A 14,029-nucleotide genomic window follows, 5' to 3' on the forward strand; every position below is an offset into this window, starting at 1 on the left:
CGAGCTGTCGTCTCAGACAGAGTAGGCAAATATATTAGTATTTTTTTGGTGTCCGAGGTTCTACTCTGACACGTTGGGCTTCCAGCAGCAGGACAAGCAAAGAGATCATGCGATATTAATACTTATTAATAGAAATATATCTGCGAGCCGATGCCAGCAGTCGCTCACGGCGACACCGCTGCGTCCATGAAACGGTCGCTGGTGTGGAGACAGAAAGGCCAACGGCACGCACGGTCCTCTGGGATGAAAAGGTGCTCTGAAGGTTCATACGGTCATGGAAAACCTGGAAAAGTCCCAAAAGTCATGTCAATGTGTTATATTCATGTGTTCATAATGAAAATAATGAATCTGCTTTTAAAAGAAAGAGGCTCAAAATATCAGCAGCATACATACAGGCATCTATATGAATGTTTATTCTTTTTTTAATCTCATTCATTTGTGTCATTTAACCCTTTGAGCTGTCGTTTTCTCGATTTTACCTCATTTCTTAAATTCACCTTTTAAAGCCCTTTGCTTATAAGATACATACTCATGTGTGACATCAAAAATTGCAGAACAATCTCAGGTCTCTATATAATAAAGCATAAGGCAAAAGTGTAAAGAGAAAATATGACTCTAAAGCAGAAAAACTTTATTTTAATTTTGGAAATTCTTCATATCTCTTGTTAGGTTCACTGAAGCAGTGGATTGTATGAATAAAATGATAGATAGACGTAAATAAATGTCTAATATACTATACTCTATGCTTTGGAATCCTCATTGTTAGTTTAAATACGACATTTTATCGCTTTTTAATGTTTACGCACACATTTCACACAATGTTTTCTCATGGAAAATGAGTTAAAAGTCATGGAAATTTGGTGAAAAGTAATATGAATGAGTTCTAAAGTCTTGAAAATATGGTTGAATTCAATGAAATTCACAATATTTTAGTTTAAATACTAAATTTGATCACTTTTTCATGTTGACACCCAGATTTCACCACATGTTTAGTCGTGAAAATGTATTTTAAAGTCATGGAAATCCATTGGTCTCAATGTGTATGAACCCTGTTTTTGGCGTCACCGGATACTTAGCGAACTTCTCAATATCTCCCAAAGAGACCGAACGGCTCTCAGACCAGTCGAAATAACTCCCAGTGTGCACCTCTGCGTGACCGCCGCCGCGCAGCTTGATGGGGATGCTAATTCTTTCGCCTTGTCACTAACACATCAGCGATGGAGGCTCGGATCAGTGATTTCCATTCACCATCGCCGCGGCCGCCGCCGTGTGCGTTCCTCTCCTCGCGGATCCGCGAGATGAGCTGTCGCTGTCAATTTGACTGAATTTCCAGATGAGTCGGCCAATTACTCGTCTCTTTCAGGTTCCGGCGGATTATTTTAAAAGACCGAGTGGGTTGAAAACTGGTTCTCAGCTCGACGCATGTTTCACCCCAGGTACAGAAATATTGTGTTAAAGGGTCACTTTGGTGTTTCAGTGACTAATGGGGAACATTTTATTTTTAGAATTGGTCCGGTATTGAAGGAGAAGGCTGCAGACGGCTGCCAATAAACTGTGATGTAACCGCTATGTGCGTCCACTGTGTGCTGGTTTCTGCCGCTGACAGACTCGGTTTGTCTGACAACATTATGGAAATAACCCTAAAGAAAAAAAACAACCTTTTTCTTTCAATTTTGCTCAATCTCGTCTCTTATGCCGCGTCCACACCAAAACACTGGTGAAGATTCGCAACGCTTTTTCGCCTGATTTTACTCGCTCGACTTTATGTGGTTGATTTGCTTTTTCGCAACCATTTGTGGCAGAAAGGGGTGCGGCTACATTACCCCAAGTTACACATAGCCTCACTAGCTAACGTGAACTGACCTGGTCACGTTCCTCTAGCTACCAGCACATAGCCTCACTAGCTAACCTAAACTGACCCGGTCACGTTCCTGTAGCTACCAGCACATAGCCTCACTAGCTAACCTAAACTGACCCGGTCACGTTCCTCTAGCTACCAGCACATAGCCTCACTAGCTAACCTAAACTGACCCGGTCACAGTCCTGTAGCTACCAGCACATAGCCTCACTAGCTAACGTAAACTGACCTGTAAAACAGTTTTCATTTCCGCTATCGACTATGAGAAAAACAACTATTTTTGCGTTATACTTGTTCTGGAAACACCACAAAGGTTGGATCATCAAACGCCCCCCGTGTCTGAGTTCACAATATTATCCGTAGTCGCACAAAAGCGAATATTCGCAACGTTTTTTTGCGTCATTTGCACTGCTTTTCGCAACCATTCGCGTCTGTGCATTTACATGTCATCTTTCTGACAAGCTCTGACATCGGCGGCACACATCAGTCACATGACTCCATAACAAGCAGACTGCTGTCTGCAGCCTTCTCAATACTCCACCAATTTACCCCCAAAAATTGCTTCCCCCATTTGTCACTTAGACACAAATATATGGGAACAGTTGCCCTTTAAGCAAATCGTCATAAAAGGGCTTAAGCAGGTAAACTATTCCACCCTTGAGTTAACGTATTAATTAACACAAAAGGCGCTGACGGTAGTCTTTCTGTTCACACGTTAACTTTTCATCCGACTGATAAAATATGCGTTAAAGAGTGTTGACGAGTGACAGAGCGGGGGAGCGAGAGGCTCGGAGCGCCGCAACTGTCTCTCGTCTCTCGTGTCGGAGGAAAAGAAAGATGCAACTGTTGTGAGGGATTCGACGGCAGCTATTACCAAAATAAAAGTGGATCTTGAACTAAATCCCAAACACAGGTGGAATAAATCCTCCGCTGTCACCCTGGCAGTCAAGGTGTACCTCGGAATGAAGACACAACGTATTCTGTGTCCGAGTGTCCGGCCGCGTTGGGATTTTTCAGGTACTAATATACAACCCACAAGGATCTATTGTACTTTATTAGACTCCTACAAGCTCGTAGGATTACGAAGAGGTGTCTTTTATTATAATCCGACTTTGCAAAGTGTACTTATTGACAATCTAGTGAACATTTCTGTGACTATTCCTTCTGAGCCGACAGAACTCTTCTTTAACTTTACTGTATTTCACCAATTTATATGAAGTGAATCACCGTGGTGGTTTCGGAGATCCTTTAGCTAACGTCACTTGACTCATTCGTCTCCGTTTTTGAGAAACGACGAGTGGAAAAGGTCACAGTACAATGTAGTAAAGTTGCAGCAGCACATCTCTTCATCTCTTCATCTCTTCTCTTCGTAATGTGTGATGGTTGTTCTTCAGGTCAGGGAGTCAGCGACGGTCTGTGGCACTCGGTGAGCCTCAACACGAGGAGCCGGCAGGTCAGTCTGACGGCGGACGGCGAGCCGGCCGTCACTATCGAGCTGTGGGAGCAGCTGGAGGCCGGAGGCAACTTCAACTTTGGAGGTTTGTGGATTGGTCTCGCGGTGGTTTTTTAGCAATACTGGGACTAATAAATGGGACACTTCCACAGCTGAGTGCTGACATTGAGACACAGGGTTCTTTACGGTCATGGAAAACCTGGAAAAGTCGTGGCATTTTAGAATGATTATTTACAGGCCTGGAAAAGTCCTTGACAAAAAGTAAAATCCCAAAAGTATAGTAAAAGTCATGTCGTTCATTGTCATTAATATACTTTTAAAAGAAAGAAGCTCAAAATATAAGCAGGCATCTATATAAATGTTTATTATTTTAATCAAACTAAATGTTTGGTTGTGGACATTTTGTTTAAAGTCATGGAAATTTGGTTAAGCCGTGGAAAAGTCATAAAAAATAGGAGTAAAAGTCATGGACATTTGATTAAAAGTCCTGGAAATCCATTGGTTATTACGTGTGTGAACCCAGTTATGGGTTTTATGAAAAATATATGTTTAAATGTTCAAATGAGGCATTAAATACATGCTTATTTTCAAAAATGAATCTGAACGTTGGATGAAGTCGGGTGCAAACTCATTGTGTCACTTAATTGATGTCTGGGTGTCGAAGGTCTTTACAGAGGGAATGTTGGATATCACTTTGTATCACTGCATGAATCAGAAAAATAAGAATATGAATGGTATAAAACAAACCCCTCTGCATAAACCGTCAGGAAGGAAAGCGTCATCGCGTAGAAATCGACAGATGCAAATAGACGAGGTAGTAAAATATACTGCTAAAGGTTCATTTTGGATGTTTTCCTTTGTATAGAAGACATGGTATGGTAGAAAAACAGCCCCACATCTCTCGATTGACCGGCACATGAAAGGTTAACGATGTGCTTGGACAGTGAAAGGCTGCATCCGTGTGTCTTTCCCCTGCAGGATGTCCCACAGAGGACTGTCAGAACTCGACTCCGGACTTCCAGGGATGCGTGCGGCTCATATTCATCAACAGCCAGCCAATGGACCTCAATCGCGTGCAGCAGGGGCTGCTGGGAAATTATAACGAGCTCCAGTTCGACACGTGCAACATACGAGACAGGTAAAAGTGAGCTTCGGACTTCTCATCTCACGCTTTGAATTCGCGATTGAGAGGACGTTTCGACAGCGGAAATGTGTCAAACTTGTAAAAAAAAATCTGTAGGACATTATCCGAGCCGGCGGCAGCGGCTTATTCATGCCCACATTGTTAATTCGGAGATGGCGGTTGCGTTGCCTGCACAGCTGACTGAAAGTCACTGACATCTTGTCCTAGAAAGACAAACACGCTGACAAGATCATCCAATTAAATCGCAACGGAGACTCTGCAACACCTTTTTTTTTCCTGACGGAGGGCTATGCTAACAAGCTGCTCCCTGCTGTCCTGTGTGGCAACCCTCCCTATCCCGATCCCTCATTACCCTGCACAGCTGCGTTAGCCCCGCGAAGGAAGGCAAAGAAAAGGGGGATTGGCAGAACCCGCGCGAGCGCCGCCAACCTCTGCGTGCTCTTTGAAAGACATGCGTGGGAACGAGACGAACACGCAAACCGCGGTTATTTCCCTGGTGTTTGCCCCGAGGCTCTTCGATGTCAAAGTACCTGCTTTTCTAGTCCAGATTGTTTCGCTGTCAGGAGGGATGCAAACACACAACACGCTGCCGCCGGTCTGTCGAAGCAGCGGGCGAAGAAGGGGATGCGCTGCGGGGAAGTGACAGAACAATGGAAGGAGACGTTTTTCTTTTTCCCAGGCGGAGACATACATCTTTAGTGGTTCCCAAAAGGGCCTGCTTCAAAAAACGTCTGCTGGCAAAGCGAGTCGAGGAGGGAGGGCGTTGATCAAATGTAAACAACCGAGCAGACGTGGCTCAGAGCAGACATCCAGCACGCGCCGTCCTCACGGGCTGGATAGGAGGCGGGGCTTTGAAGCCTCGAGTTTCGCCGCCATCTTGAAATACGACCGTTCCCGTCACAGCTCTCGTAGAGACCTGTCAATCACCTTGTCGCCCCGCCCCTAAAGCATTTTTTGACTCTAACAGACCATAATGTACTAAATGAACATCATGCTGTATAGAAGAAGACTAGAAACTAGAGATTGAGACATAAACTCGTGTTTACAATGTTTACTGAGGGAATACATCAAGAGAGAAGTAGAGTCACTTATATAGACTTCTATACAACCAGAGGAGTCGCCACCTGGTGGTCAGGAGAGAGAATGCAGCTTTAACACATGAAGCATAGACTTCTATACAACCAGAGGAGTCGCCCCCTTGTGGTCAGGAGAGAGAATGCAGCTTTAACACATGAAGCATAGACTTCTATACAACCAGAGGAGTCGCCCCCTGGTGGTCAGGAGAGAGAATGCAGCTTTAACATATGAAGCATAGACTTCTATACAACCAGAGGAATCGCCCCCTGGTGGTCAGGAGAGAGAATGCAGCTTTAACATATGAAGCATCGACTTCTATACAACCAGAGGAAAATGATATAGTTCATCTAAATTTAAAAATCGCAAAATATCAACGTCCGTTCCTGCCACATCTAGTAGCACCAAAACAGTCGATAACTTTTAACAATTGATCCCTGACAAAATGTGCAATAGTTGAAACAATAAAACTAATCGATACCAGAAGAACAAACTAAGAAATAAACAAAACAAAATAACATAGTAATGACAATAATTAAATAGAGGAATAAAGCAGTAAAAACCTGTTGTTGTGCGCTTTCTCGGCAAAACCGGCAAAAAAAATCAGAGACAGACAATTTAGCTAACGCACAAAAGCTGAAATTAGGTCAAAGAGAAAGTGGCATATAAAAATTCAGGCATGGAAAGTTTTGTGATGTCTCCTAAAAATGAAACCATGAATTATGCAGAAGATGTTGATTCAGCAGCAACAAAGAAGCTGCAGAGCTCAAATGAAAACTTGTGTTCGGGTGACATTATTTCCTTTTTTTTACACCTCGTGCAGTCGATATCCTTCGCTGCATCCGGTGCGGTAATCTGCGGCGGGGACGCGACGCGTGACGGACGCCGCCGCCATCCTCCGCTACGCGAATGTTAATCGCCCCGATGTTGTCTTTCCTTTTTACTCTCTGCGGCCGATTCAACGACCCCCAGAGTGCGAGAAAATTAACTTTTATCGCGGCTAATCTCCTTTTCCTGCGTGCGTAATTAAACATTGTGACTCAATTTATGGCCGGTGTGCACTTAAGTGTGCCGGCTACTGTAATTCCACGACCCCACGCGGGCGCGAAACACAACAGAAAATACAGCACGCCGGTAATTAAACCAACGGCTGCAACCTTATCCGGCCCCGCTCCGCCGCAGTTAATAGGTGAGAGATGAAAGTGTATGAAATTATAGATGCACGCTCGAAAGGCGGGCAATTATGTGAAACTGAAGGAGGCTCGAGGAAGGGACTATTAATCAGAAGAGTGCGGTTTGAAATTTCTGTGATGCGCTCATTGTGGTAAAATCCCATTAAACAGGCCGTCTCGTCTGAAGGTGACAGTGAGGCTTTTATTTTTAGAGAAGTGCTGCGATCCGTCAGCTTCTCCCCCCCCCCCAAAAAAAAAAAATCAAACAAGGGCACAGTATGAGACGGCGTCGCTTCATACAGTCCTCTGGGAGTTTTAATGAAACATGAATAAACAGTAAATTAGTCTTTCGGGTGAGTTTCAAAGCTCGTGCTCGTAATTGCATACATGAGAATAAAGGGAAAACAGTGAGGAGAGGACTTTCTTTAACTGATAAATAAAAGATCAGGTTTGAAAAACACCAACAAAGGGAGTAGCTTCATTGGTGCCTGATACAAATTCCTGAGGGAGTTTTGTGTGATCTTTTGTTTTGGCTGTCTAATTTACGCTGCTGCTCCTAATAGCTGTGTTTGTTGTGGACGTATCAAAAATGCTGGAAAAAATGGCAAACTTTGAAGGTAAAAAATGGAGTAAACAAGAGCAAGAGAATGTGATTAGCGACGATGAGAAGCTGTTTATTAAATTTTCTGCTTTTTTAAATGTCATACTTTGCCTCTGTTTCATATTGTAATTAATTACATGTTCAACTGTTGGTTAGTAGTGGTGGATGGAAGTAAGTACTACGATACTGCACATTTATTTGAACCAACAACACGTTTAACCTGTCCAACTAATAATTCCAGCTCGCTAGCTGGCAATTCCAGCTCGCTAGCTACCAATGCTAATTTAGCTAACGCCAAGGCCACGAATATATTGTAATTAATTACATGTTCAACTGTTGGTTACTAGTGGTGGATGGAAGTAAGTACTACTAGAGTATTTCATGTACTGGACCGTTTTGACATACTCAGTACTCTATACTGCACATTTATTTGACAACATTGCTTCTTTTCTAGATTTAAAATATAAATCAACTAATAAAAGATGATGTTTTATTACTAATTGAGTGAGCCGGCAGAATATAAAGTCGTTGGGCTCGAGGTCACTCGCGGAGTCTGGGTGCCGAGAAATCTCTTCTCTTTTTTCTTAATGGTGCAATTTGGTGCATTCTGGCAATGATTTGTATGCTCAAAAAGCATAAAATGAGACATTTTGCCTTCAAAAAGTCTCCTAATACTGATGATGGAGTCTTATTTCTCTCATTACTGAACCAACAACATGTTTAACCTATGCAACTCATAACAGGGGACGCTAGTTTAGCTAAGGTCAGGGCCACAAAATGGTATGATCCAATGTAGGGGTGCTTGAGATTATGGATATGTATGGAGAATATGTTGTAATATGTATGATTACTGGTAAGAAACATGTATCATTGTTGTTTTTTCTACATCTTCTGGGAGAAGGGTCTTAAAACAGGTGGTCAGGTGATGTTTATAAGTATATTTCAATGGTAATATTATTTTACTTGAGCAAGATTTTGACTGCAGGACTTTTATTTCTACACATATTGCTGTTTTATTTCAGAATATACACAGCCCAAGCATTAATATTGTCTTTTTTTCCAAATATTTGCTGAATTGAGTAGTGTAAATCCCCCCAGGTATTAAACGGGTGCTGTAAACCCTGTGTTCTGTCCTCCAGGTGCCTTCCTAACCTGTGTGAGCACGGCGGCCGCTGCTCTCAGACGTGGAGCTCGTTCTCGTGCGACTGTTCGGGAACCGGATACTCCGGCGCCACCTGTCACAACTGTAAGCGCCTCTTTGCACTTTGTTTTTTTTCCAACGTCTCCAAACCCGCTGTGACCGCTCGTACGGGTCCACCGAGCTGTGTCATTTCATTCAGCACACACGTCGTTCCCTGTTTTGCTCGTCGCTGTCTTCGATTTGTGCCGCTGAGAGGCGAAGCTTCAACCTGACATGACCTCACCGGCGACGCCGTTATTCTCACTTTCAAATTTCTGCAAGTGTTTTTTTTTTATTTAGCTATTTTTTTATTTTTTAGCTATTTTTCTTAAAATAGCTGAGATTGACTCAACGTGCAGGAGTTTCTCCTTAAGGGTGTCATATTTTTCTGACGCTCCTCGGCATCCCCTTGATATTTCGCCGTGGAAGACGGCTGTTGGCAACTCTGCGTGTGTGTGTGTGTGTGTGTGTGTGTGTCCTGATTTCCTGTTTATATGCAGGCGAACCCGGGTTGTCTTTGCATGTCAGAGGGAACATGACAGATCAGAGCGTCTGCTGGATTTCAAACAGGTTTTTCAGCTCAACAGTCAAAACAATCCACCCTCCCCTACCCAAAAAAACATCTATAACTCGAGCATTTTAAGATTATTAGAAGACTTGTGGCTGTAGTATGTGACGCGTGGAGGATAGTCTTACTTAACCAAACCAGAGAAATGTCTATAAACACCTGTCGTCACTCTCTGGGGCCGGTAAATAGATGTATTATTCAAAGTGTATGCTGGATTCAGGAGGTTTCGCAACAGGGAAATGAATTCAAAGTGAACTTTATCTGTAGTGTTTCTGTCAATAGAGTCTTGTGCACGTGAAGAGAACATATAGATAACGTCTTCAGTTCCCTTCAGGTCTGTCCGAACGTAAAAAGGGGAAAATAGTCTAAATATAGTGTTTTCTACTCTTTAAACCCTCGGTTCCACAACATGGGGACCCTTTTATAACAGGTCACAATATACAAATCAAGAAAACAACATGGTATAAGTCCAAAAAACTAGAGAAAAACATGTGAGGTATCAAATTAAACCTAAAAATCAGGGCTACAATAATATCTAACCCCCATGCACAACATCTAAACACAACTCAAACAATAAATAGAATTATGTTTTTACAGGTCGACGGCATTTTGTGCTTTTTGCCAGTTTGGTGACAAAAAAAACATTTGGTTTATGAATCCTGTTTGAATCCTCGACATTTTTACAGATGCAAAGCTTTAACTGGACCACAAACACACCTAAAAAAAAAGTATATAATGAACACATTTGAGGCTCTTCAGTAGTCATTTATATAACTCCTACGGAAGTATGAAAAAACAATAACTTATCAGCAGTTTGTCAAAAATAAAGCTAGATTTCCGTGACTCAGCCAGGAGGAGGCTGCAGGAGCGAGTGGGCTGTTTCTTGGAAGAATAACCGTCCCCGTTCTGCTCCTCGCAGCCATCTACGAGTCGTCTTGTGAGGCCTACAAGCTGATTGGCAGCTCCTCTGGCTTCTACTCCATCGATCCGGACGGGAGCGGTCCCCTGGGGCCCGCGCAGGTATACTGCAACATGACAGGTAAGATCATTGTAATTCACTTGCTGTCACCTTTTGTCCCCCCTTTTTTTTTTTTTTTTTTTTGGAGTTCCTCTGAGAACCGGACTGAAAGCTCAGTGCAAAGAGTCCACTCACTTAGAGATTGCTCAGCGATCGATCCAGAAGCAACGCGGCAATCAGACGGTTTGCGATCCGGCGAGGAATCATTACGGCCGCTCGGGTCGACTCCCTGAGAGTCGAGAGCATATCTGTAGGGGAGTCTGTTTCTTTTAGTGAAAAAAATCCCATGCGGTTAACGCTGCAACGTGTCCTTGGTTCGGTTAAAACGAACCCCCGTTTGGGCAGGTGTTCTGGGAGAAGGTGTGTCAGTCTCACTCTGGTGCAGACGCGTGGATGGATTACTGAACAGGACCTCTGGGCTCATCCCCCAGGGACTCGACGTGTCAGGGCCTCTCAAAGAGACACGCACCGACCAGAGAGAGACTCAAAGTGACCCCGAAGAAACATAAAACCACTGCAAAGAGACACAAAAACAACACAAGAAGAGATACAAATCAGCTGCAAATGGACACAAAAAGACACACGGTGCTGAAAGAGGGCAAAAAAAACATAAAAAAGGAACAAATGACAACAAAGAGGCCAGAAAAACCACAAAGAGATGCAATAAAGCAACAGAGACACAAAGACAACACAAACGGTGACTCTACAATGGGGGCAAAACAACCACAAAGAGACACAAACGGCTTCAAAGAGATAACAACGATCACAAAGCAATGCGAAACAGCTGCACAAACACACAAAGAAACTCTAGAGACTACAGAAAGGGGACGAACAACCACAAAGATACACAACAGCACAACAAAGACACACAAAATAGCTCCAAAGAGACACAAAAAAGATACGCAAAACAGCTGCAAAGAAACACAAAAAGACTCACAACAATAATGAAGTAAGAACAAACAACCGCAAAAAGACGCAAAACAATGAAAAGCTGCAAAGAGACTCACAACGTCTACACAAAGGGACAAAACAACCACAAAGAGACACAAATTGACAACAAAGAGTCCAAAGCAACTATGAAAGAGATGCAAAGAGACAAACAGAGACACACAACTACTTAGAAAAGAGGCAAAACAACCCAAAGAAAGACCAACAACAACAACAACAACAACAACAGCAAGAGGCTCAGCGGCGATAGCGTCCTCTTGTCACGCTCCGGTGTCGGCGGCTCGGGGCTCTTGTCTCGTAATCGGCTCATGTGTGGACCAAATAACCCGAGGGTCTGGACCGGCTTCCCACTGAACTCCGATGCGGTTTGTTTGTTGCTGTTGTTTACATTCCTCCTCATGCAAATGAAAAAATAAATAAAAAAAGCACAAGAAAAAACATGGTATTGTCCAACTGCAGTTCGTTGCGTAACCCTGCGTCCGTTGCACCTAACAATGTTCATAATAGATGTCATCATGATTTCAAAAAGCCTAACCATTAAATCCATCTGCTGATTGGGAAGTGTTAGGGAGCGAGCCTATAATCAATTTTTATAAGCCCCATATATATAATTATGTAAATATTTCGGTCGCCTTTCGGCTCCTGGGTCCGTTCGGTCCATTAGATTCTAAGAGAGGAAACCTGTACAAGAAGCTGTTTTTCATCCCCCTCTCCAAACCACGCAGTCCATTCGCCGTCTAACAATAGCAGCGAGGCCTGTATTTATTGTATATCTCTGCATGAGCTCTTTACAGTATATTCATACAGTAAATATACTATAATATCGGACGCATTAAAACAGTGCCTGTCATCTCAGTTTATCCCGTCTTTAACTGGAAGAGAGAAAGGAGTTACAGCGCCATGATAACTTGGGCTTTTCAGGTTCCAGTGAAGCGTTAGCGCTTAACAAGCTGGTCTGAACCGGTGGCCTCTGGAGACCGCCGGGTCATTAAAGTCAAAAGGGTTGTTCCCTTTGGGAGCGCTAATCTGCTCAGTAAATTTCATGGCGGTCTGCCATTAAATGATGTGGGTTGTTTGAGTGACATTTTTAAATGATGTGTCCAACATGGAAATTATTTTTCAATTAATTCCACGGCAATCCGCCCATTAGATTTGGATTTTCTTCTCTTTTTTTTAAATTCATTTTTTAATGATGCAAAAGCCATGATTTCATCAAAACTGTTGGGATTGAATAGCACATTTTCACTATTGACTTGATATTAGTCCTGTTATTTATGTGTTGGCCACTTAAATCCTTTATAAGGTCTGACGTTGACTATTCAGACTTCACTAGAGAGACGTTTTCATATTCTTCTCATGAATAAGTCTGATGGGATTGTCACAAACTTGCCGTCTTGTACGCAAACGCAGACACATATTCGCACGGTCAGCGCAATCAAAGAAGACTAAAAGACTCGTTTCAGACAGCTAACGTTAGCACTAGCATCGGGAAACATTTGACAGGAAAACGTGTGCAGTTTTTTGGGATGTGAACCAGAACTTGTAGCTTCCTTTTTCTATCTACCTAAAACCCCTCAATATATACAATTACATATGATCTTACGTTTCACAACCACTGACGCTGTGTCAACCACTGCCAGTAACAAGCTAACAAGCTACAAAGCTACCAAGATAACAAGCTACCAAGAAAACAAGCTAACAAGCTACCAAGATGACAAGCTACCAAAATAACAAGCCAACAAGCTACAAAGATGACAAGCTACCAAGCTAACAAGCTACCAAGATAACAAGCTAACAAGCTACCAAGATAACAAGCTAACAAGCTACCAAGATGACAAGCTACCAAGATAACAAGCTAACAAGCTACCAAGATGACAAACTACCAAGATAACAAGCTTCCAAGATAACAAGCTAACAAGCTACTAAGATGACAAGCTTCCAAGATAAAAAGCTAACAAGCTACCAATATAACAAGCTACCCAGATAACAAGCTACCAAGATAACAAGCTAACAAGCTACGAAGATAACAAGCTACCAAGATAAGAAGCTTCCAAGATAACAAGCTAAGAAACAACAAAAACAAAAGAAAAGACTAATTGCCGACTCCGTCTGAGTCAAACGTGTCGTGCTGAATCTCTCCAACGTTTCCTTTTGACGGATAAAATAGACCAGAGGCCGAAAGCCATCGCTACATGCGAGCCGCCATCTTGATGCACAATGCTCAACCTAGCTTGAGCAGCGGTAATGGTGGTAGTGGTGGTTGGTGGCGTGTAGGGCGAGGCCAGATCCAGAATTTCTTCAACAAACAATTAATCACAGAGGAGGATTTTTTTTTTTTCTTACATGCGTTAAAATCTGCCTGGAGGGGGGAACTTTAAGAGCGAGGAAGTCAATGCAATCGTTACAAAAAAAACACACAAATATCCATACTGAATGTCACGGTAATGAGTTTACGGCCCCATTTGACCTTTAATTATTTCCAGTATGTAATTACTGAAGCATAATTTGGCAGGGCTGTCGGATTTATGTCTCCGGTCTGAATTTGGAAACCCGGCTCTTCCGCTGCGTTTCAGCGCGATCTCGCCGATGCGCGAGGAGCACAATGTGCTCTGCGTCACCTGAGCGATCACCGGAGACGTGACATTTGACGGACAGCGGGCCGGACACGTCCTGATCCACGGCTCCCATGACATGTAGGACAAAACACCAGTGAGTGAAGTTTTGACACCGTGGAGACGGGCTGTCACAGCTTCCTCGGATACACTTTTGTCCTTTTTTTTTTCATCCGCAAGGTTAATGTAGCGGTGACGTTACATCAGGGGAGCCACATCCCCCCCCTCGCTGTCTAGTTTCTGGCATTTTGTGTGTTCAGTCTTCCCCTTCACGAAAGCTGAATCGTTCGGCAGCAGATACGCCTCTACTTGACCTCAATTAAGGAATCCATAAGAAATGTAAATAGCTCTAAACCTGACAACCTGATGTGAATAATCACAAAGTTGAGAGGGATTTTCTC

General features: G+C 43.0%; 1 protein-coding gene across 1 annotated transcript in view; it reads left to right on the top strand.

Moving 5' to 3' along the window:
* cntnap5a (contactin associated protein family member 5a) overlaps positions 1 to 14,029 on the top strand; it is a 105,462-nt gene that overhangs the window by 55,503 nt on the left and 35,930 nt on the right. Inside the window, exons 9-12 of the mRNA XM_068571908.1 lie at positions 3,253 to 3,396; positions 4,290 to 4,449; positions 8,442 to 8,548; positions 9,970 to 10,089. Of these exons, the coding sequence (XP_068428009.1) occupies positions 3,253 to 3,396; positions 4,290 to 4,449; positions 8,442 to 8,548; positions 9,970 to 10,089 (531 nt within the window). The remainder of the gene's footprint in view (positions 1 to 3,252; positions 3,397 to 4,289; positions 4,450 to 8,441; positions 8,549 to 9,969; positions 10,090 to 14,029) is intronic.

This window comes from Clinocottus analis, unplaced genomic scaffold (genome assembly GCF_023055335.1).
Source record: "Clinocottus analis isolate CAN_PGR_092001 unplaced genomic scaffold, fCliAna1.0.p SCAF_12, whole genome shotgun sequence".
In the NCBI taxonomy this organism is placed as follows: domain Eukaryota; kingdom Metazoa; phylum Chordata; class Actinopteri; order Perciformes; family Cottidae; genus Clinocottus; species Clinocottus analis.